The sequence below is a fragment of the Pseudochaenichthys georgianus genome, unplaced genomic scaffold (assembly GCF_902827115.2).
Source record: "Pseudochaenichthys georgianus unplaced genomic scaffold, fPseGeo1.2 scaffold_1883_arrow_ctg1, whole genome shotgun sequence".
Lineage (NCBI taxonomy): Eukaryota > Metazoa > Chordata > Actinopteri > Perciformes > Channichthyidae > Pseudochaenichthys > Pseudochaenichthys georgianus.
The window spans coordinates 1-26,118 of NW_027262626.1; the positions used below are offsets into that span (position 1 = coordinate 1).

The following is a 26,118-nucleotide window of genomic DNA, read 5'->3' on the forward strand; positions in this document are numbered from 1 at the left end:
GAGACAGAGGACAGCCACGGTCAGATAGCAGGAGACAGAGGACAGCCACGGTCAGATAGCAGGAGACAGAGGACAGCCACGGTCAGATAGGAGAACATTCAGGATCTGGATCAGTCTTATGCGACAATGGAAACTGAACTAAAGAGAACATTTGAAACTTTAGCAGTCTGCGTGATCTGCCTGCAGGGAGGGGCGGGCCGGCCCTGCGAGTAAAGTAACGAGTAAAGTAACGAATTACTTTATGTAGAGAGTAACGAAGTAGTGTAATATATTACTTTTTTTTAGTAACGACCCCATCTCTGCTCATATACACACACATTGATTTGATTAACCCAAAAGAAGACCTTTAACTTTCACCCTAACCATACTTTAATGGATGAAATGATTGCCAGCGTTGAAGTGGATGTTGTGCAAACAGCCGGGGGAGATTTCATCTGGATCCATCTGCCAATTTCAATGTGAGCGCAGAAACTGTGATCCCAACGGGAGGCTTGAACTCAATCCGAAGCCACGTGCAGATGTCCTGAATGTTGTTGTTCTTCACGGGGCTTTCTGACCCACAAGTCTTTGTTCTTCTGCCGACGGAACAGAACGTCCACGGATAACAGCGGACACAATGTACAAGATATCTGGTGCAGATGAGATGAGATGAGATTGTTGATCCCTATTTGGGAAATGTTTGACACAATATAACGCAGGATATTATTTACATTAAGAGTGTAAATGTGTCCAAAGAGAAGCTCTCGAATAGTGGTTTGCTTACCTGCTGAAAAAGGCCGATTGCTTCATTATGCTCATCTCTTTAGCTTTCATTAAATAAGACACATGTATGTTGCAAATGTATTATCTTTTCAATTTACACACGGCATCTATTGCACGTCTGTCCGTCCTGGGAGAGGGATCCCTCCTCTGCTGCTCTCCCTGAGGTTTCTCCATGTTCCCTTAAACTGGGTTTTCTTTGGAAGTTTTTCCTTGTACGATGTGAGGGTCTGAGGACAGAGGGTCTGAGGACAGAGGGTCTAAGGACAGAGGGTCTGAGGACAGAGGGTCTGAGGTCAGAGGGTCTGAGGTCAGAGGGTCTGAGGACAGAGGGTGTCGTATTGTCATACTGATATTCTGTACACACTGTGAAGACCACTGACAAAATAAAAAAATGGGTGCTAGTGGAGGGCCGGACTGGTTCAATGCAGAACGTATTGAAGTGAACTTATTGCACATATTGAACCTGGAACTATCAAAGCTTAAATTATTGCCTATAAAAACAACATTAAATAATCAGCTGCATTCATTTCTCACGGCTCTATCTGCAGCTTCTCCAGAGTCACTTCTTATGAGTACATTTTCCCGCAGGCTTCAACAGCTTCAACAAAACTATTCCCCTCAGAGAGAAACCAAAACATGCCCTGCTGTCGTGAGAGAAAGTGCAGAAGGAAGCATCCAGAACTCAGTGTGCTGCTCTGAGATGCTAGCTCAGATACTTGGCATATCATCTTGGGTGCAGGTCTTCAATGTTTGGGCTCAGGCTCTGAGCTGAGGAAGGTGTGCGTGCAATATACCGGCGGGCCAGATCTAATAGTAATTCAACATTATCCTGCGGGCCGAAATTAAATCCACCACGGGCCTGATTTGGACTAGAAGATATGCATTGAAAAAACCCAGAATTATTACACCTATGAGTCTCATAAACAAAGATAACGACCTACTCAGTGTTTCCCCTATGGAGTCATAGCAGCGGTGCTAAGGCACGTGGGCCCAGCATAATGTGAGCGCGGAGCCCGTGGAATGTTTTAGTGTGTGCACGTGCGAAGTGCGCCCCGCCAATTTGTTTCTATGTGTCTGCCAGCACAAGAAAGGCTCTTGAGGCCTAGCACCAGGGCCGGCTCTAGACAATTTGCTGCCCTCAGCGAGATTTTATATATAAAGAATAAATGAAAAATCTCTACAAAAGACAAATACACTACAAAAACAGAAACGTATAGACATAGGTGATATACGTCAAAATGGCTTGAAATGTATTCAGTATTGTATGAACATGTTTGAATTGGGGGGGTCCGGGGGTATGCCCCCCCCCCCGGGAAGACTTTTTTGAACATTTTAAAGTAAAATGCTTCAATCTGGTGCACTTTGAGAACACAATTACAATTACCTGATCTAGGGGGTACAACTCTAAACACCCATATGAAAAAGATCGGTTTACATTTTAATAATCAAATAAGTATGTGAACATAACCAATAACCTACCATAGCCAATAACAAATACATGTTACTATTTTATTTTTGTTGTTCATTCATATCTTATTTGACCTAGTTAACATTTATTTATTTATGCATATTTTTGTATCTCTCCAACTTTAAGCGATATTTTTAGTTTACTGTCCTATAGTTTACATCGGAATGATTTCAAACCTGTTTTCGTTTATCCTAATAATTATAAAGGAGTGCCTTGGAAATATGTGTGTACATCATTTGTGGTCAAACGGTTTGAGACCCACTGAGACGTGAACTATCTAAACACTCAGAGAGTCCTTTACCTCACTGAGCCTCTCAGTCTGACAGGAGAGCTCTCCTCCAACCGGTTGGAGAAACATCTACTTCTTATATCCGTTAGCGCAGCTAGCACCAGATGCTAATAACAACAGCGCCGGTACCGATGCGCCCTCCCTCTCTTTCCCTCGCTAAAGGGTGTTGTTACATTTACTTAATTATGAATTAAGGCCGAAAATTAGGATGAGCGCCAACGGTCAAAATTGTTTTTCCCCTCAGCTGTCAGCACAGCGCCCCCAGACCTGGAGCCCTAGGCGAGCGCTTATGTCGCCTATGCCAAAAATCGGCCCTGCCTCGTACATACAGTGGCAATGTCTCAAGATTTAGCAAAAATACACCTTTATTGAACATACAGTAACACAAATACTGCGCGCATATTTCAGCATATAGGGGAAACACCGCTACTGTCGGATTCACATTGTTCACTGTGATTGCAGATTTATTTCAAGATTGTTTTAGGTTTATGAAAGATGATTTTCTCACAAAATAATACTGAGAAACTGAGTTTTTTGTAATGTTCTTCCAATAAATATTGCTGTAAAAAAGTTATTTATATCTGTTGCCAAGTGGTGCCATTATTAATTGTTTCCAAATTGAGAAAGAACATGCCCTTTATGACCTGTGTGCTTTATATATTTCCACATGCATGATCATGTTGACACAGTGGAGGAATTAACACGGTTAACAGGTTTTGGTGACCATAGTAACAGGCTTGGATGCATTTGTACATTTCTATGTTCAGTATGTTTTGTTAACATTTACGTAATTTGTATTTCATATAGATGTTGTCAGTGTTGTTCCTGGGGCCAAATGAGACATATGTTTTAAAAAGTCTTTATTTCTGCTCCCTTTCCCCCCCAAAACATACTGTATTGATAAATAAAGTTATATTTTGACTTGCCACATGTTGGAACAATTGTTAAATGTTCTTATTTTGGATAAAATGACTGAATGTGGAAGCTAATTTGTATCACAAGTTAAGTTTCGGTTTCATAGTTGTAGGTGCTTCACTTTCTCTTTCTCTGAAAACACGTGGTCAGTGGAAGCTCTTCTGATAATGATCTGCCTCCCCCCGGAAGCTACAGTATTTATCTTTTAACCACATACATATGATTCAACATCTAGGGTTGTTACCCTCACAGTGTATGAAAACAAAATATACACATATTAATTATTGATCTTCGGCTGATACCTCTAAAAATACATTTAAAAAATACTCTTTGTATTGTTTTTATGGGTGGACGTGCTAACTGACAGAACAGCCGCGTAAGCCTCGCTCTGATTGGCTGACAGAAGCAAAGAGGCGGGCGCAGATCTCAGACCTCGCAGGTGATTGGCTGATTCTGTTTCCTGAACATAACAGTAGCAGGAACACGCAGAAGCTGTCAACACAGTGTTTGGAAAGCCAAAGTTGTATTTCGGTGAGATATTGTACGCGTTTACTCAAATTAAAAGGTAAGTTTGCTCAATTACTTCCTTACGCAGTGACAACATGTCTCCCAAATCTGCTGTCTGTTTTTGTATGGTATGTTTAGCTAACGTGAAGCCAAACTTCGCTAAAAAACTGAGTACTCGAAGTCCTAATTAATTAATTGAAGTTAACATAATTTACTGCAAACCTGGTGAGTCAGAAATATGCAATTTTCACCAGTGAGCTTTCACCATTTAGCTTGAGTTGTGTTCTATGACTCAATGGCAAAGTGTGCTCAAAAAGTAGGGACATTTAGATTAAATGATATATACTTTGACATTTCACATGAATTAAAACTGTAAATATATACATAAACAGTAGAATGATGTATATATATATTTAAAAAACAGCACAAATATAGTAATATCATATTGTGGGATGTTATTGACTCTGAAGGAAGTGGGATGAGGAAACGAAACCTATGGACACATGTCACCTTTTCCATCTTATTATAAAAGATATGATAATAATGTTGAGTCTGCTAAAGCTCCTTTATTGATATGAACTCAAATCACAACATAAAATACACTTTAACAAAACACGTTTTATGAAGTAGTTTGTCAGGATATGAATTACTTCTATTTCTAAGGAGTCCTTTTGACAGGGAATTCATTGTAGGTGAAAGTGAAATAAAGGCAAAATATACAACTTAAAATACAGACGTGTTAGCAGCTGCAACAGCATCAACATTTGAATAAGAAATTGCATTTATAAATTACATTTTCAACATTAAATGTACTTTCGTAAAGGCTGTATGTTGACTAACAACACGTACATATGTTTGTGACAGCACAGAACGATCTATTTAAGACGTGTTGCTCACTGTACTCCGTCCGCAGTGCAGCAGGTGTCGCGTATCTAGAAGTGAAACGCCTCATCCATCTTCTTCCTCTCGTTCCCCAGAAGATGGCGCAGTGGAGCCAGCTCCAGATGTTGGACTGTAAGTACCTGGAGCAGGTGGACCAGCTGTACGACAACTCCTTCCCCATGGACATCCGACAGTACCTGAGCAGGTGGATCGAGAGCATCGACTGGTACGAAGACACAAAGAAAGAGCACAACATATATCATCATAGTGACACGGACAGATTGGGATGTCTTCAACACAATATCCACGAGTTGATTTTTAATTTAATAATTATCAAAACAGTTCCAGATTTTTAATCAATTAAGGCAAGGCAAGTTTATTTATATAGCAGCTTTCAACACAAGTGCTATATAAAAAATGAAAGACATTAAGAAAATGGCATTTAAAATCAGTCGTTAAAAAGAAAAGCTGATAAAAGAAACATTAAAAGAAAAAGTACATGGATAAAAGTTACAGTGCAGTCTAAGATGTGAATAGTTCAATTAAAAGCAGCGGCAAAAAGAAAAGTCTTCAGCCTGGATTTAAAAGTAGTCAGAGTTGCAGCGGACCTGCAGGTTTCTGGGAGCTAGTTCCAGATGTTTGGAGCATAATAACTGAACGCATGCTTTACCAATTAAGTGTTTAAACTATTAACTGGTTTGATGTTCCCTTTCTTAAATGACATCTCTGCAATTCATTAGTATTCATGTAGATCAGGGGTGTCAAACTCAAGGCCCGAGGGCCAAATCCGGCCCGCGACTTCATTTCATGTGGCCCCGCAAGAGCTGGCAAAGAATATAATACGTTTATTATACGGTTATATGCCGATTTACAGAAGAAGGTTGCCCATAAACTACATGTCCCACAATGCATCTCGCTTTTTGCACTGAAGAGACTTGCAATTATTTGCCCCGGACTTCTGTTTTCAGACATAGTTAATTACTAAGTTATTATCCTATCCAATAATAATAATCGAATTCAGAGGCAATAATGTAATATAATACATTATTTTATATGTATATTATATATTTATATAGTTACAACCGGCCCTTTCAGTGCAACCTTTATGCGAATGTGGCCCGCGATGAAATTGAGTTTGACACCCCTGATGTAGATGTATGTGGGGGAAACTTCTGTGTAGCGATGCAGGACGAGTCTCCAACTCAAAGGAGACACGGGGAGAGCAGGAGCTTTGATGGCAAACACTGATGGGTTTATTTGGAGCTTCGGCCGGAGAATTCACAAGACGAGTCAGAGGTTCTGACTTCACGGGAGAGTTGCCACGTCAACTCTGAAGACCTCTACCCCAGACCCGTGTGTTTAGCTCAGAGAGAATCATCAACATGCTGCATAACAAGACAGAATGATAACACCTCTATCAGCTGGCGCCACCAGGGAGACAGAACAGCAGCCAAGGTCAGGTGTGCTCAGTCAGGACAGAGCTGATGCACTGGGTCAAAGTTATGGGCTTTGGAACATATTTCCCCGACACTGTATATACAAAAAAATACATTAAAAAGCATAGCGATACTGATTCAAGCTTTTATAAGAATAGGATAAAGCCTAGAAGAAGCTGTAATTAATTTAAAAGTGAATTAACTCGATACACGAGGCAAGGCAAGGTGCTTTACAAAAATGAAAGACATTCAGACAAAGGCATTTCAAAACAGTAAAAGATAATAAAAGAAACATGAAAAGAAAAAATACATGACATGAATAAAAAGTTACAGTGCACTTTAAGATGTGAATAGTTCCACTTTACTGACGTAGTGATTCCTCCTCTGCCTGCTCAGGGACACGGTGGCGGATCAGGACTCTTTGGCCACGGTGCGTTTCCACGACCTCCTCGCTCAGCTGGACGACCAACACAGCCGCTTCGCTTTAGAAAACAACTTCCTGCTGCAGCACAACATCCGCAAGATCAAGCGGAACCTGCAGGTACCACGACGTTCACCTCTTGATGGTTGTCGTTTATTATTTCTGCTGATGATAACGGCCTCCGTGTCTCTGCAGGATCGCTTCCAGGAAGACCCCATCCACATGGCCATGATCATCTCCAAGAACCTGAAGGAGGAGAAGAAGATCCTGGACGGGGCGAAGAACAGACAGGTACGGCAGAACATACTTACTTTAGAAATTAAAGTGGGAATAAACCTGCTGCTCCTCCGCCTCCTCAATAAAGGTATATCTTATTACATTTGAGAGACATTTAAAAAAGAGGAGGCGGAGCTAATGCCTGATCAGAATTCAAACGGAGATAGAGTTAAATGCTGCTGTGATAAAACGCCATCCTGTTCTAAACCACATCAAGGATTGTTTCTGAAACAGCAGGTTTTATCACAAGATGAGTTCTTTTTTTATGTTCTGCTTTTTAAACACGTGCTCTACAGCTGGGATTCTCAAACCTTTTTCAATAATGTAAAAGAAATGTAGCCTACCCCCTGATCAGCGCAAAAACTATTTGTTAGGGGAAAAGGCCTATATAAAGAGGTTCAGCACAGCGCTGCACCATCAGTGTCTGATTCATTAAAACAACAACAGTAACTGAGAAACACTTAAATGCTACATTTCAAATGTTTACAATTTGTCACTAAATTCATGGCAAACGAATTTTAACATAATGCGATAACACAGAGACGACATTAGCTGCTTTGAACTGATATTTTTAATAAGTTGTACTTAATGTCGTGAAACGTGGGCTTGAGCTTCACTGAGGACCTTCGTCATTCTGACAGGGAGGCACCTGCAGCTATTACACTTAGCGTTTTGAAATATGTGTAACTCTAGTCTATTAATATAAAACCCACGCTGCTCAAACTTCGTTACTTTTCCTAAAATTGGTTTATTTATCTCTTTTTTTTTCATCATTAACATAAAATAAATCTCACGTACCCCCTGCAGTACTCCAACGTACCACTAGGGGTCCGCGTACCCCCATTTGAGAACCACTGCTCTACAGTACAGGTTAGCTCTGAGTGTTAGCGACTCTTGCTAATGTAAACAAAGACGAGACTACGTCCAAAACACGTCAGGCATTGTTTCTGATAGCAACTCTCTCCGAAATTACGTCATATCGGCAGCAAATCTGTATCCGATCGTTGTTCAGCCGTTTTTAAAAGATGTGGGTACGGAGGAAAAGAGAGAGGGTTTGATTTCCTGACGCTGCGTGAGTTCCCCGACGCACCGGGGACACAAAGTGATACAAGACATCAAAAAGTGCATTTTGCAAGATAGGTCCCCTTTAAGTTTAAATGCAGCAACTCTTTCTGGAAACATATCTTACGACAAAGACGAAACAGGTTTTTCTGCGTACCAAAATGCAGATTTCCCCCGTAAAATGTTAGTGATGCCAGAAAACAATATTTCTGTTCGTCAAAAACATATATATATATTATTACTCCAGAAATATGAGTGTCAAACAGATCGTCAGACGGCAGACACAGCTTTGTCTTACGGAGCTCTGACGTCTCGTTGTCGTCTACGTCCGCGGAGACTTCTTGTATACGGACGTCAAGAGAATTTATATATCTTGTATACAAGATCAGCGCCACAGTATTGCCCAAATTGAAGGTAAATATATTTGTTTCTGCAGCAGGACGGCGAGGGGACGATGTCGGCCATGGTGGTGGAGAAACAGAAGCTGGATAACAAAGTGGAGCAGATGAAAGAAATCGTGCAGGTAAACACACCTGTCGTTATATAGTAAAAGTGTAACTCTCCATCGAGGAAGGGCTTCTCGTCGTTAATGTCTTCTCTCGCGGTGCAGGTGGCGGATCAGAACATCAAGAAGCTGGAAGATCAGCAGGACGAGTACGACTTCATCGTCGACACGCTGAAGAACAGAGGTGGGGAAACGACAAAGCTGTTTTTGCGTTTGTTCGATGCTGCGTTAGGGCCAGAGTAAAACACTCTTTACGATCACCTCATTCTAAAATGTAAGTTGCTTCCACCTTGCGAGTCTAAAATCTCAACGTTTATTCCCCATAAATGTACCACTTTAATATCCAGGGCTCTCGACTATCTTCTTTCACCATCCTCCCGGAACCGTCCCGAAATTAAAATATTAGTTTTTCTACTTTACCATTAGTTAAAATCATTCGAAGTGACCGTTAACATAAATAAAACATCATAGAAATCATTAGATGGTAATTCATCCACCTTTTTATTTGAGTAAATCAGTCAAACACGTAAACAAAGGCCACATATATTTAAAAAAAACGCACAAATGTGAAAGTTACTCTAATATTGAATCCAATCAAGTCCCATCCAATTAACAACAAAATCCAACTGTCCTGAAGACAGAACCCAGAGGAACCGCTACGAACGGCCCGCCTCCTCGCACACAGACGGGAGAGAGATCTCGCCTGGATTGGAAAGCTCGAAAATAAGATCGAAAATGCATCATAGACGCATGTCGTAGTCTTATTGCATATTAGAAACGGAGTTGGCGAAACTAAAACTGCGATATAATGTGTATGTAGCAATAATACACATGACATATCTTTTTTAATTAATCCAGTACCGATAAAAAGTCCGATGACGTCGGAGCTTAACGGTACCACTGTCTTTAATAATTCCGTTTAACACCGGGGCTCGGTACCCATCCCTACATGGGGAGAGGCGCATATTGCTAAGGACTAAATACGATGGAGAGTTCTCATCTCAGCCTTATTACTCATAGGGGATGAAGAGGAGTAAGTAAATAAAGAGGCCGGCGCTCCAGGGTCTGGTTCTGCTGTGCGTTTTCGTGATGTAACGGTAAAACATTTCAGAATTCCTCCACGGGTGCCATCGTCATTGTACATCACTCAACCCGCGAAATACACACACTGAGTACATAGCTAGACCCACACATTTGCAGGCCAGGAAGTCGCGGGCACAGCTGTGTGTGTGTGTCAGTTTCATTTTCATCGCCGTTCGTAGTAGGGTATTTTTATTTTAACTCTCGTCCCAAAATTATTTTTTATCCTCCTCGGCCCTATTTTCTTCGGCCCCGGGACGTCCTTAAGCTCGAGCCCTGTCTCCAGTGTGTGCGTCTCCCGCTAACAGCTGCCCCGCCCCGTCTGTGCACACGGAGACCGACTCTGGAAAAGCTTCACAAGTACGTCGCTACCCAAAGGCGCTTAGTGACACAAGTGACGGTACGCAGCTCAGAGTTTTGCCGGTACCAGTTATGTGCACCCCTGATTATACACACGGTTTCAAATGCCCCTCGGCAACGGCAAAAAATAAATAGCACAAATCAAGGGGAAATTGTCGTTGTTATTCCTTATTAGATCAAATCAATTGATTCAGATTTAATTTGTGTGTGTGTAGAGAATGAAATAAATGGCATGACACCGAAGGAGCTGGAGATAGAGAAGATGAGGGTCCAAGGGATGTGCCTCGAACTGAAGGCCAAGCGACTGGTGAGCAACGAAAGAGACGTGTTCAAATAACCACACGCCTGCAAAGTGGTGTGAGATTGGAAGCTAAGGTTTCTCCCGTGTCCCCCCCCAGGACGTGGTGTCCCAGCTGACGGAGCTCCTGAACGTCACGCAGGCCTTGCTGTCGGACCTGATCTCCGAGGAGCTGCCGGAGTGGAAGCAGCGGCAGCAGATCGCCTGCATCGGAGGCCCGCCCAACGCCTGCGTGGACCAGCTGCAGAACTGGTGAGGGCTGGAGTAACATTTCAATACATGACTTCAACACAGATCCTCCCGTTTGCTTCCATCGAACTCTCCTGCGGACTTCCCTTTCCTAACTACCTGCTCCTCCTCTTCCTCCTCTTCCTCCTCTTCCTCCTGCAGGTTCACAGCAGTAGCAGAGAGTCTTCAGCAGGTCCGTCAGCACCTGAAGAAGCTGCAGGAGTTGGAGCAGAAGTTGACGTACGAGAGCGACCCCATCACGCAGAAGAAGGCGTTCCTGGAGGCCCGAGCCCTGGAGCTCCTCAAGAACCTGCTCTCCAAGTGAGGACACACACACACACACACACACACACACACACACACACACACACACACAGATGCAGAGATGCAGAGGTATTAAAAGGGTCAGCGCAAAACTCTCACCTCATCACCTAAAGGAAATTCTGATTGCTGTCATTAGTGCACACACACACACACACACACACACACACACACACACACACACACACACACACACAGACACACACACACACACAGATGCAGAGATGCAGAGGTATTAAAAGGGTCAGCGCAAAACTCACCTCATCACCTAAAGGAACATTTGATTGCTGTCGTTATTGTACACACACACACACACACACACACACACACACACACACACACACCACACACACACACACACACAACACACACACACACGTACACTCAGGCTTTCAGCTGATGTCTGTTTTTAACGTGTGTGTGTGTGTGTGTGTGTGTGTGTGTGTGTGTGTGTGTGTGTGTGTGTGTGTGTGTGTGTGTGTGTGTGTGTGTGTGTGTGTGTGTGTGTGTGTGTGTGTGTGTGTGTGTGTGTGTGTGTGTGTGTGTGTGGGTGTGTGTGTGTGTGTGTGTGTGTGTGTGTGTGTGTGGTGTGTGTGTGTGTGTGTGTGTGTGTGTGTGTGCAGTTCTCTGGTTGTAGAGAGGCAGCCCTGCATGCCCACCCACCCACAGAGACCCTTGGTGCTGAAAACAGGCATCCAGTTCACGGTGAAGCTACGGTAAGAATCTAAAATCAACAACAACAACTCTCCCTCCTCTCCGTCTTGTACCAACGCGTCCTCTGCGTTTCAGGTTCCTCGTGAAGCTGCAGGAGTTTAACTACCAGCTCAAAGTCAAGGCGATGTTTGACAAGTAAGCTGCGTTCAAGAGTTTATATCGATCGCTTAAAAAAGTGGTATAATAATAATAATAATACGTGATCTCTTTCTGTCTCAGGGATGTTACGGAGAAGAAAGGGTGAGTCAGAATATCTTCTCTTTCACATATTTGATATTTTCTCTCGGACTCGTAATTATGGACTCGTTGGTGTTGCGTCAGGTTTCGGAAGTTCAATATTTTGGGAACCAACACGAAAGTGATGAACATGGAGGAGTCGAATGGCAGCCTGGCAGCGGAGTTCAGACATCTGGTAAAGAGTCACAGATTTGCACTGGATGTTTTTAATAGAATAATACGTCGGGTGTGGTTCGTTAATATTGCAGCGAGTGGATTCATATGTTCTGCTTTGGTATGGGGAGAAAACGGTTTTAAAACGTCTTCTTCTCGCAGCAACTGAAAGAGCAGAAAGTTGCCGGCAACCGAACGAACGAGGTAAGAGAAACGATATCGAGAGAAATAAAGTTTCAACGGTTTTGGATTTGAAGGTTTTCTGCAAGTGTGTGTGGGAGCTTGATGTGTGTGTGTGTGTGTGTGTGTTCAGGGTCCCCTGATCGTCACAGAGGAGCTTCACTCGCTCAGCTTCGAGTCCGAGCTGCAGCTCAACCAGTCGGGGCTCGACATCAAGCTCGAGGTGAGACGAGAAGAAAGATCCTTACAGTTCATGTTGAGTGGGAAAGTGTGTTCATGATTAATTCCTGTTGTTGTTTTTGTTGTTGTTGTCGTAGGCGATGTCTCTGCCTGTTGTGGTCATCTCTAACGTCTGTCAGCTGCCTGCTGGCTGGGCCTCCATCCTCTGGTACAACATGCTGACCACTGAGCCCAAGGTAAACACACACACACACACACACACACACACACACACACACACTTTCATAATCATGATAAAACATTGGTATCAGCCTAAAAGCTCCAGTAAAAGTCCCCTATATTTGACATGCACTCAGTTCTTCATCAAGTCTCCTCCTCCTCCTCCTCCTCCTCCTCCTCCTCCTCCTCCTCCTCCTCCTCCTCCTCCTCCTCCTCCTCCTCCTCCTCCTCCTCCTCAGAATCTGAAGTTCTTCCTCACCCCTCCTGCGGCGAAGTGGTCTCAGCTGTCGGAGGTCCTGAGCTGGCAGTTCTCCTCCATCACGCAGCGAGGCCTGAACCAGGAGCAGCTCAACATGCTGGCCGACAAGCTGCTCGGTAGGAACCGAAGCGAACGGCGAACTACCTAAACTAGAAAATATGTCCAAACACGAACACCTCCGACACCGGCAGAGCCTTCCACACTTTACAGAGTTCAGCAGACCTCAGCGGGGGCTTTTGGCGCTGAGGAATGTGGGAAAGAAACAAGAATTTTCGAAATATGTTAAAATTATTTGAAAAATATTTGCTAAAAATTGCAGGAAAATATATAAGATTTAGATGAAAATATGCAAAAATTACAGTTTCGACAAATCTCCAATGAAGACACTCCGAATAATCTCATAATCAGAATACCTTTATTAGTCCCACAGAGGGGAAATGTGCATCGTTACAGCAGGAAAGAGCCACAGACAGCGTACATATGTTAAAAGTACTAAGTTATGATATAATAAAAATAATAAAAGTACATTTTTTTTTTTTAAAATACAAATCCTGTAACAGTTCTTAGGATTTAGCAGCAGGTATAAATTACACAGTTATTAACGGCATATATATTGCACATAGTTTGATGGTATTTAGCAGCAGGGGTGATATAGTCTGTGTTGTGGTGTGTGTAGGGGAGGAGGGGGGGGGTCTACTAGGGGCTGTGCTGGTTGTAAAGTCTGACCGCTGCAGGAAGGAAGGACCTGCCGTATCTCTCCGTGCGACAGCGGGGCTGCAGCAGCCTGTCGCTATGTGACAAAAATGTGTGAAAGATTTGATTATTTTTTAATATGAATTGTAAATGTTTTTCTGCAGGATCTAAAGCCCAGAGGAACCCAGACGGACAAATCCACTGGGGCAAATTCTGCAAGGTGAGCCACGGTCATTTAAAAGAACGACTTCTCACTGCAATCTCCCAAAGAAAGGCAGTTTTGGTATAAAAGTACTTCAATCAGGACAGACGGTTTTGATGAAAGAATACATATATTTATTTGACAGGAATACCCAAATGAATGTAATGGGGTTTCCCTGGTGGTGGTGAATGGATAGTTGGGGTCGGTCTGGAGGGGAGGGGCTTAGCTTGACCTGGTGGTGGTGGTGAATGGATAGTTGGGGTCGGTCTGAAGGGGAGGGGCTTAGCTTGACCCTGGTGATGGTGAATGGATAGTTGGGGTCGGTCTGGAGGGGAGGGGCTTAGCTTGACCCTGGTGGTGGTGAATGGATAGTTGGGGTCGGTCTGAAGGGGAGGGGCTTAGCTTGACCCTGGTGATGGTGAATGGATAGTTGGGGTCGGTCTCAAGGGGAGGGGCTTAGCTTTACCCTGGTGGTGGTGGTGAATGGATAGTTGGGGTCGGTCTGAAGGGGAGGGGCTTAGCTTGACCCTGGACTCAGAGGGACAGGAGGTGGAGGAGGGTTGCGTCGAGTCACCTGAAATGACAGCTGTCAGAGAGGAGAGCAGATTTAAAAAGGGGTACCGGAGCCCTATGATAGGCTTGTGAGAGGAGCGAGAGTAATAACATGGACATAGTAAATGAACGAGTAAAGACGGTCTTCCTGGTTGAACTTGCGCTGAGCTTCCTGTGTTGAAATGCAGAAATATATGAAATTGTGTTAAAAAGACATGTTGCAACTCGTGGTGTTCCCCTGCTGGATGCATTACTTTTTCTAAACTCCTGTCGAGCAGCAGAGTGCCAATGAGAAGGCTTTTCCCTTCTGGCTGTGGATCGAGGGGATCCTGGATCTGATTAAAAGACACCTGCTCAGTCTCTGGAACGACGGGTGAGTACTACTTAGAGACAGACACATTAAGACATCAATAAAAGCACAACAATCAACAAAATAACAGTCACTTCAATAACTTATATGATTATATGTGTGTTTGCAGCTGCATCATGGGCTTCATCTGTAAAGAGCGGGAGAAAGCTCTGCTGACTGATAAATGTCCCGGGACCTTCCTGCTGCGCTTCAGTGAGAGCAGCAAGGAGGGAGCCATCACCTTCACCTGGATCGAGCACGACGTCCACGGTGAGCACAACATTGCATTTATAAAAAACTACTTTGCACACGTGTTGAATATTCGTAGTGTCCAGAGATGGTAGAAGTACACCTATCCTTTACTCAAGTAGAAGTACAGATACTTGTGTTTAAAAATACTCTGGTAAAAGTAGAAGTACTGACTCTTTACTCGAGTGAAAGTAAAGAACTAAAAAGTACCCATAGCTAGCAGCTGCTTTAAAGAGTACCTGACCTCCCTTTATATCAATAGAACAATAATGTCATTGTTAGCTAATGAATGTTTCCATGGTGACCAACGGCAACATGACAACGTTTCCATTGGTCCCTCTTCTTTAGAGAAGACCAGGAAGTGATGGATACACGGATCGTGTTCCAACCAATAGGCACGCAGTGACTCTGAAGAATAATGACCACGCACCAACACACATTCAGACTAAAGGAACCAGCTGTTTGGAGAATGAGAGAAGTAGAAAGTACAGGTATTTGAGTTCAACATGTAAGAAGTAGAAAGTACAGGTATTTGAGTTCAACATGTAAGAAGTAGAAAGTACAGGTATTTGAGTTCAACATGTAAGAAGTAGAAAGTACAGGTATTTGAGTTCAACATGTAAGAAGTAGAAAGTACAGGTATTTGAGTTCAACATGTAAGAAGTAGAAAGTACAGGTATTTGAGTTCAACATGTAAGAAGTAGAAAGTACAGGTATTTGAGTTCAACATGTAAGAAGTAGAAAGTACAGGTATTTGGTTCAACATGTAAGAAGTAGAAAGTACAGGTATTTGAGTTCAACATGTGAGAAGTAGAAAGTACAGGTATTTGAGTTCAACATGTAGAGAAGTAGAAAGTACAGGTATTTGAGTTCAACATGTAGAGAAGTAGAAAGTACAGGTATTTGAGTTCAACATGTAAGAAGTAGAAAGTACAGGTATTTGAGTTCAACATGTAAGAAGTAGAAAGTACAGGTATTTGAGTTCAACATGTAGAGAAGTAGAAAGTACAGGTATTTGAGTTCAACATGTGAGAAGTAGAAAGTACAGGTATTTGAGTTCAACATGTAGAGAAGTAGAAAGTACAGGTATTTGAGTTCAACATGTAAGAAGTAGAAAGTACAGGTATTTGAGTTCAACATGTAAGAAGTAGAAAGTACAGGTATTTGAGTTCAACATGTAGAGAAGTAGAAAGTACAGGTATTTGAGTTCAACATGTAGAGAAGTAGAAAGTACAGGTATTTGAGTTCAACATGTAGAGAAGTAGAAAGTACAGGTATTTGAGTTCAACATGTAAGAAGTAGAAAGTACAGGTATTTGAGTTCAACATGTGAGAAGTAGAAAGTACAGGTATTTGAGTTCAACATGTGAGAAGTAGAAAGTACAGGTATTTGAGTTCAACATGTAGAGAAGTAGAAAGTACAGGTATTTGAGTTCAACATGTAGAGAAGTAGAAAGTACAGGTATTTGAGTTCAACATGTAAGAAGTAGAAAGTACAGGTATTTGAGTTCAACATGTAAGAAGTAGAAAGTACAGGTATTTGAGTTCAACATGTAGAGAAGTAGAAAGTACAGGTATTTGAGTTCAACATGTAGAGAAGTAGAAAGTACAGGTATTTGAGTTCAACATGTAAGAAGTAGAAAGTACAGGTATTTGAGTTCAACATGTAGAGAAGTAGAAAGTACAGGTATTTGAGTTCAACATGTAAGAAGTAGAAAGTACAGGTATTTGAGTTCAACATGTAAGAAGTAGAAAGTACAGGTATTTGAGTTCAACATGTAAGAAGTAGAAAGTACAGGTATTTGAGTTCAACATGTAAGAAGTAGAAAGTACAGGTATTTGAGTTCAACATGTAGAGAAGTAGAAAGTACAGGTATTTGAGTTCAACATGTAAGAAGTAGAAAGTACAGGTATTTGAGTTCAACATGTAAGAAGTAGAAAGTACAGGTATTTGAGTTCAACATGTAAGAAGTAGAAAGTACAGGTATTTGAGTTCAACATGTAAGAAGTAGAAAGTACAGGTATTTGGGTTCAACATGTAAGAAGTAGAAAGTACAGGTATTTGAGTTCAACATGTAAGAAGTAGAAAGTACAGGTATTTGAGTTCAACATGTAAGAAGTAGAAAGTACAGGTATTTGAGTTCAACATGTAAGAAGTAGAAAGTACAGGTATTTGAGTTCAACATGTAAGAAGTAGAAAGTACAGGTATTTGGTTCAAAATGTAAGAAGTAGAAAGTACAGGTATTTGAGTTCAACATGTAAGAAGTAGAAAGTACAGGTATTTGGTTCAACATGTGAGAAGTAGAAAGTACAGGTATTTGAGTTCAACATGTAAGAAGTAGAAAGTACAGGTATTTGAGTTCAACATGTAAGAAGTAGAAAGTACAGGTATTTGAGTTCAACATGTGAGAAGTAGAAAGTACAGGTATTTGAGTTCAACATGTAGAGAAGTAGAAAGTACAGGTATTTGAGTTCAACATGTAAGAAGTAGAAAGTACAGGTATTTGAGTTCAACATGTAAGAAGTAGAAAGTACAGGTATTTGAGTTCAACATGTAAGAAGTAGAAAGTACAGGTATTTGAGTTCAACATGTAAGAAGTAGAAAGTACAGGTATTTGGGTTCAACATGTAAGAAGTAGAAAGTACAGGTATTTGAGTTCAACATGTAAGAAGTAGAAAGTACAGGTATTTGAGTTCAACATGTGAGAAGTAGAAAGTACAGGTATTTGAGTTCAACATGTAAGAAGTAGAAAGTACAGGTATTTGAGTTCAACATGTAAGAAGTAGAAAGTACAGGTATTTGAGTTCAACATGTAAGAAGTAGAAAGTACAGGTATTTGAGTTCAACATGTAAGAAGTAGAAAGTACAGGTATTTGAGTTCAACATGTAAGAAGTAGAAAGTACAGGTATTTGAGTTCAACATGTAAGAAGTAGAAAGTACAGGTATTTGAGTTCAACATGTAAGAAGTAGAAAGTACAGGTATTTGAGTTCAACATGTAAGAAGTAGAAAGTACAGGTATTTGAGTTCAACATGTAAGAAGTAGAAAGTACAGGTATTTGAGTTCAACATGTAAGAAGTAGAAAGTACAGGTATTTGAGTTCAACATGTAAGAAGTAGAAAGTACAGGTATTTGAGTTCAACATGTAAGAAGTAGAAAGTACAGGTATTTGGTTCAACATGTAAGAAGTAGAAAGTACAGGTATTTGAGTTCAACATGTAAGAAGTAGAAAGTACAGGTATTTGAGTTCAACATGTAAGAAGTAGAAAGTACAGGTATTTGAGTTCAACATGTAAGAAGTAGAAAGTACAGGTATTTGAGTTCAACATGTAAGAAGTAGAAAGTACAGGTATTTGAGTTCAACATGTAAGAAGTAGAAAGTACAGGTATTTGAGTTCAACATGTAAGAAGTAGAAAGTACAGGTATTTGGTTCAACATGTAAGAAGTAGAAAGTACAGGTATTTGAGTTCAACATGTAAGAAGTAGAAAGTACAGGTATTTGAGTTCAACATGTAAGAAGTAGAAAGTACAGGTATTTGAGTTCAACATGTAAGAAGTAGAAAGTACAGGTATTTGAGTTCAACATGTAAGAAGTAGAAAGTACAGGTATTTGAGTTCAACATGTGAGAAGTAGAAAGTACAGGTATTTGAGTTCAACATGTAAGAAGTAGAAAGTACAGGTATTTGAGTTCAACATGTAAGAAGTAGAAAGTACAGGTATTTGAGTTCAACATGTAAGAAGTAGAAAGTACAGGTATTTGGTTCAACATGTAAGAAGTAGAAAGTACAGGTATTTGAGTTCAACATGTAAGAAGTAGAAAGTACAGGTATTTGGTTCAACATGTAAGAAGTAGAAAGTACAGGTATTTGAGTTCAACATGTAAGAAGTAGAAAGTACAGGTATTTGAGTTCAACATGTAAGAAGTAGAAAGTACAGGTATTTGAGTTCAACATGTAAGAAGTAGAAAGTACAGGTATTTGAGTTCAACATGTAAGAAGTAGAAAGTACAGGTATTTGAGTTCAACATGTAAGAAGTAGAAAGTACAGGTATTTGAGTTCAACATGTAGAGAAGTAGAAAGTACAGGTATTTGGGTTCAACATGTAAGAAGTAGAAAGTACAGGTATTTGAGTTCAACATGTAGAGAAGTAGAAAGTACAGGTATTTGAGTTCAACATGTGAGAAGTAGAAAGTACAGGTATTTGAGTTCAACATGTAAGAAGTAGAAAGTACAGGTATTTGGTTCAACATGTGAGAAGTAGAAAGTACAGGTATTTGAGTTCAACATGTAAGAAGTAGAAAGTACAGGTATTTGGGTTCAACATGTAAGAAGTAGAAAGTACAGGTATTTGAGTTCAACATGTAAGAAGTAGAAAGTACAGGTATTTGAGTTCAACATGTGAGAAGTAGAAAGTACAGGTATTTGAGTTCAACATGTAAGAAGTAGAAAGTACAGGTATTTGAGTTCAACATGTAAGAAGTAGAAAGTACAGGTATTTGAGTTCAACATGTGAGAAGTAGAAAGTACAGGTATTTGAGTTCAACATGTAAGAAGTAGAAAGTACAGGTATTTGAGTTCAACATGTAAGAAGTAGAAAGTACAGGTATTTGAGTTCAACATGTAGAGAAGTAGAAAGTACAGGTATTTGAGTTCAACATGTAGAGAAGTAGAAAGTACAGGTATTTGAGTTCAACATGTGAAGAAGTAGAAAGTACAGGTATTTGAGTTCAACATGTAGAGAAGTAGAAAGTACAGGTATTTGAGTTCAACATGTAGAGAAGTAGAAAGTACAGGTATTTGAGTTCAACATGTGAGAAGTAGAAAGTACAGGTATTTGAGTTCAACATGTAAGAAGTAGAAAGTACAGGTATTTGAGTTCAACATGTAAGAAGTAGAAAGTACAGGTATTTGAGTTCAACATGTAAGAAGTAGAAAGTACAGGTATTTGAGTTCAACATGTAGAGAAGTAGAAAGTACAGGTATTTGAGTTCAACATGTAGAGAAGTAGAAAGTACAGGTATTTGAGTTCAACATGTGAGAAGTAGAAAGTACAGGTATTTGAGTTCAACATGAGAGAAGTAGAAAGTACAGGTATTTGAGTTCAACATGTAAGAAGTAGAAAGTACAGGTATTTGAGTTCAACATGTAAGAAGTAGAAAGTACAGGTATTTGAGTTCAACATGAGAGAAGTAGAAAGTACAGGTATTTGAGTTCAACATGAGAGAAGTAGAAAGTACAGGTATTTGAGTTCAACATGTGAGAAGTAGAAAGTACAGGTATTTGAGTTCAACATGAGAGAAGTAGAAAGTACAGGTATTTGAGTTCAACATGTAAGAAGTAGAAAGTACAGGTATTTGAGTTCAACATGAGAGAAGTAGAAAGTACAGGTATTTGGGTTCAAAATGTAAGAAGTATAAAGTACAGGTATTTGAGTTCAACATGTAAGAAGTAGAAAGTACAGGTATTTGAGTTCAACATGTAAGAAGTAGAAAGTACAGGTATTTGAGTTCAACATGTAAGAAGTAGAAAGTACAGGTATTTGAGTTCAACATGTAAGAAGTAGAAAGTACAGGTATTTGAGTTCAACATGTGAGAAGTAGAAAGTACAGGTATTTGAGTTCAACATGAGAGAAGTAGAAAGTACAGGTATTTGGGTTCAAAATGTAAGAAGTATAAAGTACAGGTATTTGAGTTCAACATGAGAGAAGTAGAAAGTACAGGTATTTGAGTTCAACATGAGAGAAGTAGAAAGTACAGGTATTTGAGTTCAACATGTGAGAAGTAGAAAGTACAGGTATTTGAGTTCAACATGTAAGAAGTAGAAAGTACAGGTATTTGAGTTCAACATGTGAGAAGTAGAAAGTACAGGTATTTGAGTTCAACATGTAAGAAGTAGAAAGTACAGGTATTTGAGTTCAACATGTAAGAAGTAGAAAGTACAGGTATTTGGGTTCAACATGAGAGAAGTAGAAAGTACAGGTATTTGAGTTCAACATGTGAGAAGTAGAAAGTACAGGTATTTGAGTTCAACATGTAAGAAGTAGAAAGTACAGGTATTTGAGTTCAACATGTGAGAAGTAGAAAGTACAGGTATTTGAGTTCAACATGTAAGAAGTAGAAAGTACAGGTATTTGAGTTCAACATGTGAGAAGTAGAAAGTACAGGTATTTGAGTTCAACATGTAAGAAGTAGAAAGTACAGGTATTTGAGTTCAACATGTAAGAAGTAGAAAGTACAGGTATTTGAGTTCAACATGTGAGAAGTAGAAAGTACAGGTATTTGAGTTCAACATGTGAGAAGTAGAAAGTATAGGTATTTGAGTTCAACATGTGAGAAGTAGAAAGTACAGGTATTTGGGTTCAACATGAGAGAAGTAGAAAGTACAGGTATGTGTGTTCAGAAAAATAAGTAGTGGAGTAAAGTACTGATACCAGAAACATGTACTTAAGTACAGTAACAAAGTATTTGTACTCTACTATTTCCCACCTCTGACACACACACACACACACACACACACACACACACACACACACACACACACACACACACACACACACACACCCACACACACACACACACACACACACACACACACACACACACACACACACACACACACACACAGACATGCATTATAAATAATTGTTATACATTAAGTCGTGCATACCATGAACGTAACACATCAAAATGAAATGTCAGCTTCTTCCTCATGGTCCGTGTTTCTGAACGCAGATAAGCCGCTCTTCCACTCGGTGGAGCCGTACACGAAGAAGGAGCTGTCGGCCGTCTCTCTGTCCGATATCATCCGAACGTACAAAGTAATGGCCTCCGAGAACATCCCGGAAAAACCGCTGCGCTTCCTCTACCCGAACATCCCCAAAGACAAGGCCTTCGGGAAGTACTACCCCACGGAGGGTAAGAAGTCACTAAAGCCTATTTCTTTCACTCCTCTTTGCACGACTGAACACCTGGAGCCAAGTGCACACTGAAGCTGGTGCACTCGTGCTTTTCTGAACCCATTTTCTTTCCCTTTTCACACGTTTTAATCTGTGTTACTGCCTTCCAGCTGCAGAGGCCATGGACGTGGAGAACTGTCCACCGAACAGCATGTACCTGAAGACGGAGCTCATATCTGTCTCAGAAGTGTAAGCAGTGTTAAAAACAATAACATGATGTATTGAATTCTTAACAGATGAAATGCTAAGTCTCTGTCCACGTTCTCCTGTGCAGACATCCGTCCAAACTGCAAGACAACATGATGCCGATGTCTCCGGACGACTACAAGGCTTTATCGCAGTGCGTCAGTCTCCGAGACATCGATGCTGTGGTGAGTTGGCATTTTAATGAAGGTCAAAGTCAATACAAATCTATAACTGAAAAGGTAATGCAATCAATCAATCAATCACAACTTTATTACAGACTCAGGGTCATTGCATAAATTACACACACAGCATAAAAACAAATTCATAGTTTAAGAATAATTTTAAATCAGTGTCCGACAAAGAGATGCCAATGTCTCCACAGCTGCGATTGGTAGCGTGTACTAAACCTTATGTTCGATAAGGCCAGAGGATTTCATTATCAGTCATTAAGCCGGAAAATACATTCATTCATGAGATTCCTTAAAGGTGACATGTCGTGCTTTTCCGGTTATCGCCCGTCCCCTTGTTGTTACGAAGGCTTTTCTGCATGTAAACGTCTGCAGAGTCAGAACCCTCAAAGTGCACCCTGTAGCGAGTAAACCTCTCACACAGAGAAGACCTCGCCAAAACGCCTCGTTGGAGACACGTCACTGTCCATTTGATTCTTCCGGGTACGTCATGATGTCATGCCGTCCCCGGAACGAAATGGACCAATCCGTGGAGCCGTTACGTTTAGCCCCCGCTGATTGGTCCAAATTGACCAATCCACGACTTCCTCACACACTCAGTGCAGGCAGCTCAGCTGATCTCTCCTCCCTGGCTGCAGGCTGATAACAGACCGTTGGGATCTTGAGGAAATCCTCTCCGCAGACCCATCCTCTCAGCGTTCATCAACCTGTTTCTTTCTCAGTATCAAGCCACACGTATTGCTTTTACTTCGGCTGTGACTTTGTGTGTGCTCAGGGTGAGTTTCGCTGTGTATCGCTAAACAAGGAAACCTCCACGGAACTCAGCGCGATTCACAACGTCCCGACTGGTCCCGACCAATCAGAGCACACTGGGCTCACAGGGAGGGGGGGGGGGAGAGCTGCAACGAGCCGTTTGGTGGAAAGAGTGAATACACATTGCACAGTATACATCTATTCTAGTCGACCTCAACGATGGAACTATGATCAGTGGAAATGGCCATGACGTGGGAGCTTTAAGACAGCTTGTAGAGTATTGACTCCTGCAGCCACAAACATTTCACTTGCACTAGACCATCGAGGTCTCTTCAGCACGGCATCATTATAAGTAGGGGTGCAATCGACTTAATCGATTAAAATGGATTACCAAATTCGTTGCCAACTAATTCAGTCGTCGATTCGTCGGGGACGTCATCACGTGTGTTTTAACGCAGCGTTAAGCTCCAACGTTATCGGTCTTTTTATCGGTACTGGAGACATTAAAAAAATATATGTATTATTGCTACAAAAACATTATATCGCAGTCTTAGTGTCGCCGACTCGATTCTAACATGCAAAAAGACAAACAAATGCGTCTATGGTGTATTTTCGATCTTTCCAATCCAGACGAGATCTCTCTCTCCCGTCTGTGTGTGAGGGGGCGGGGCCGTTCACACACACGCAGCTGCAACACACGGCGGAGATGGCGGAGAGAACGTGCTCCGAGGTGGTTAAACTTTACCCGTCTCGTTGCTCGTTGCCTAAAGTGCAATAAGAGTTCAGCATGTGAGGGCGAACACGAGCAGTTTGTCTAAACATTTATCCAAAGCGCTCCACATCCAGACGGAGGAATGCACCGGGTGTCTTTCCAGCAGCTCTGTAGCTCCGTCCACGAGGAACGTTTCCCCGTCAGGTGTTCTGCATGCTAGCAGCAACACACGGAGCTAACTACATGATACAAACATGGGGTAATGATGAGAGGAAACCGAGATATGTATTTAGTTAAAGTTTCAGCTATTCTGTTCACAGTTCTGTCATCAGGTTATTTAATACCATTTGTTAAAACATTGTTTCTTTTGATGTGAAATATTATTTATTTTATTTAAATAAAAAGCAATGTTAGTTTGTTCACAATTTCTTAAGTTAATTTAATAATATATGTATTTTTGAATCAAGTATTCATCTTTATTGTCGTCATTGGTAGTTTCCACATGCCTAAAACAACCTCAAGCTAAATCTCAAAGTTGATGGCTAAATACGAGCGTTTGAGAAATTGTGCAAGGCGTAATAGTCGATTAATCGTTTCATTCATCGATGGATTAATCGATTATCAAGTTAGTCGTTTGTTGCAGCCCTAATCATGAGCTACTTGAAGTTTCCGTAAACTTGCTTTTCTGTAGTTTGACCACAAATGTGCCGTATGGAGTGGTGTGCAATATGCTGAGACATCTTCACTCCATCTGTACACGCACTAAACTTAGGAGAATGTTTGCTTGTCATCATTGCCTATAAATATCTTCATCATCTGTTCTGTAATAAAGATATTTTAACTTATTACAAGATGAATATCAGACCATTTAAAATCAGGACATTTTAGACACACACAAGTAGAGTCATCAGTTATCGCAGTAGGTAAAGGGAAACACACGTTAAAATCCAATTGGGCGTTTCAAGTCTTCTGTCGATGTCTGCTGTAATCTACAACGGCGTAAAAGGGTTAAAGAAATATAAATTATTAGACCCTAATACGCCGATGTAGTGATCAGATCTGTCTTCCTTTAAGCCTTGTTTGTTTGTCCTGTTGCTTCCAGACCAAGAATCTGATTGATGGATTTGAAGAGTTTGACGTTCAGGTAGATCTGATATTGCTCACGTATTCACCGCTGCTGCTAAATGTGCTTTACCCCTCTTAAGTAACCGTATGCATGTATTAAATCCCTCTCTTCTTTTCTCCCCAGATGAGCTATCCAAACCAGAACTGATGAGGGCGTCTTCACAAAAGCACTCAAAGACGTGTTGGAAAGACATGGAGGGGACAAGAGCCCCATCTACATCTACGCCCATCCACTTCCGACCCATGGGACCTTATTTTGGAAAAATTATGTATTGAAGTCGATGACGAGAAAGATTATCTCTCGATCCCGGTTGAATTGTGCCACGAATTACACACATGATGTTTGTCGATCTTAAAAGATAATTTCCGTGTCAAAAAAGTCACAGTTTGTCGTAAAACTGTTGAAATATAAGACAATGAAAAATACGCAGCTCGAAAGACTACAAATCCCAGAGTCCCGGTCCCGCGTGCTGGCTCTCACGGAACCGACTAGCTCCCCTTGTGTGTGTGTGCAGCTCTCAACACGCCCAGACTTGGAGTGGTTTCCACCTCGTTTAATACTTTCCGCCTCGTTCGGAGAGAAAGAAGTGAAATGTTTCAACGTGACGGCCGTCTGGGTGTGTGGTGCGAGATGGGAGTTGTAGTTCATTGAGCGGTTTCACACAAAGAAATTGCTACTTCACAGTTTTACGACACATTTTAATTGTTTTGACTTGTACAATTATCTTTCAAATTGACAAACATCATGTGTGTAACTCGTGGCACAATTCAAACGGGATCGAGAGATAATCTCTCTCTCCGTTGACTTCAATACAGACTTTTTCCGAAATAAGGCCCCATGGAGGAAAGGGAGGGACTTCGCCTCTCCGTATGGACGAGATTAGGATCATTTTAAATATGGCCTATATGATGGCCTAAGTATAAACGTTTTCAGGTTTAATCACCCAAGCAATCAAATGACTGTTTATACATCCAATCAATACATTATCTGTCACTTTATTGTACATACATATACATACAACTCCCTATAGTTTCTGTTAAACAGTCAAATGTACGAATGTGATGCCCTTATTGTTCTGTCGCAGAAACATCTGTGGAGTTTTACGGTAGCACTTAACGCCACTCTATGTATTTTGCTTTAATTGGGAATTAGTTTGACATTTCTACGTAGCTGGGGCTGATATTTCATCATTAAACCTGCCTGTGTGAATACAAGAAGTGTGTGTGTTATTAACGAGATTATTTTAATGAACTTGTCCGTTCACAGATACCATTTCCTAAAAGTCAAAGTCTGGTGTTTTTAAATCTGATTTGAAGTGTTTATGGTGGAAAAATAAGATTTTCTTACATCTACAGGAATTACAAAAAGTACTAAAATAAATAAACATTAACATTTTG

The 26,118-nt window shown here is 40.9% G+C and overlaps 1 protein-coding gene across 6 annotated transcripts; it reads left to right on the top strand.

Annotated features, from left to right (window-relative positions):
* The first annotated feature begins 3,901 nt into the window (after nt 1-3,901).
* stat1a (signal transducer and activator of transcription 1a) lies at nt 3,902-26,118 on the top strand. 6 transcript variants are annotated; one of them, XM_034077709.2, is made up of 25 exons: nt 3,902-3,999; nt 4,855-5,049; nt 6,656-6,800; nt 6,876-6,971; nt 8,455-8,541; nt 8,629-8,707; nt 10,179-10,270; nt 10,362-10,513; nt 10,652-10,810; nt 11,434-11,526; nt 11,600-11,659; nt 11,744-11,764; nt 11,846-11,936; nt 12,077-12,118; nt 12,228-12,317; nt 12,412-12,510; nt 12,733-12,868; nt 13,610-13,665; nt 14,478-14,572; nt 14,679-14,818; nt 21,533-21,715; nt 21,867-21,945; nt 22,031-22,127; nt 24,698-24,739; nt 24,845-26,118. In XM_034077709.2, the coding sequence occupies exons 2-25, from the start codon at nt 4,922-4,924 to the stop codon at nt 24,866-24,868; spliced, it is 2,286 nt and encodes a 761-aa protein (XP_033933600.1). In that variant the 5' UTR covers nt 3,902-3,999; nt 4,855-4,921; the 3' UTR covers nt 24,869-26,118. The 6 variants fall into 6 exon arrangements, with proteins under 6 accessions (XP_033933600.1, XP_033933598.1, XP_033933602.1 ...); XM_034077707.2 differs by having other exon boundaries at nt 4,919-5,049; XM_034077711.2 differs by having other exon boundaries at nt 4,919-5,049; nt 8,458-8,541.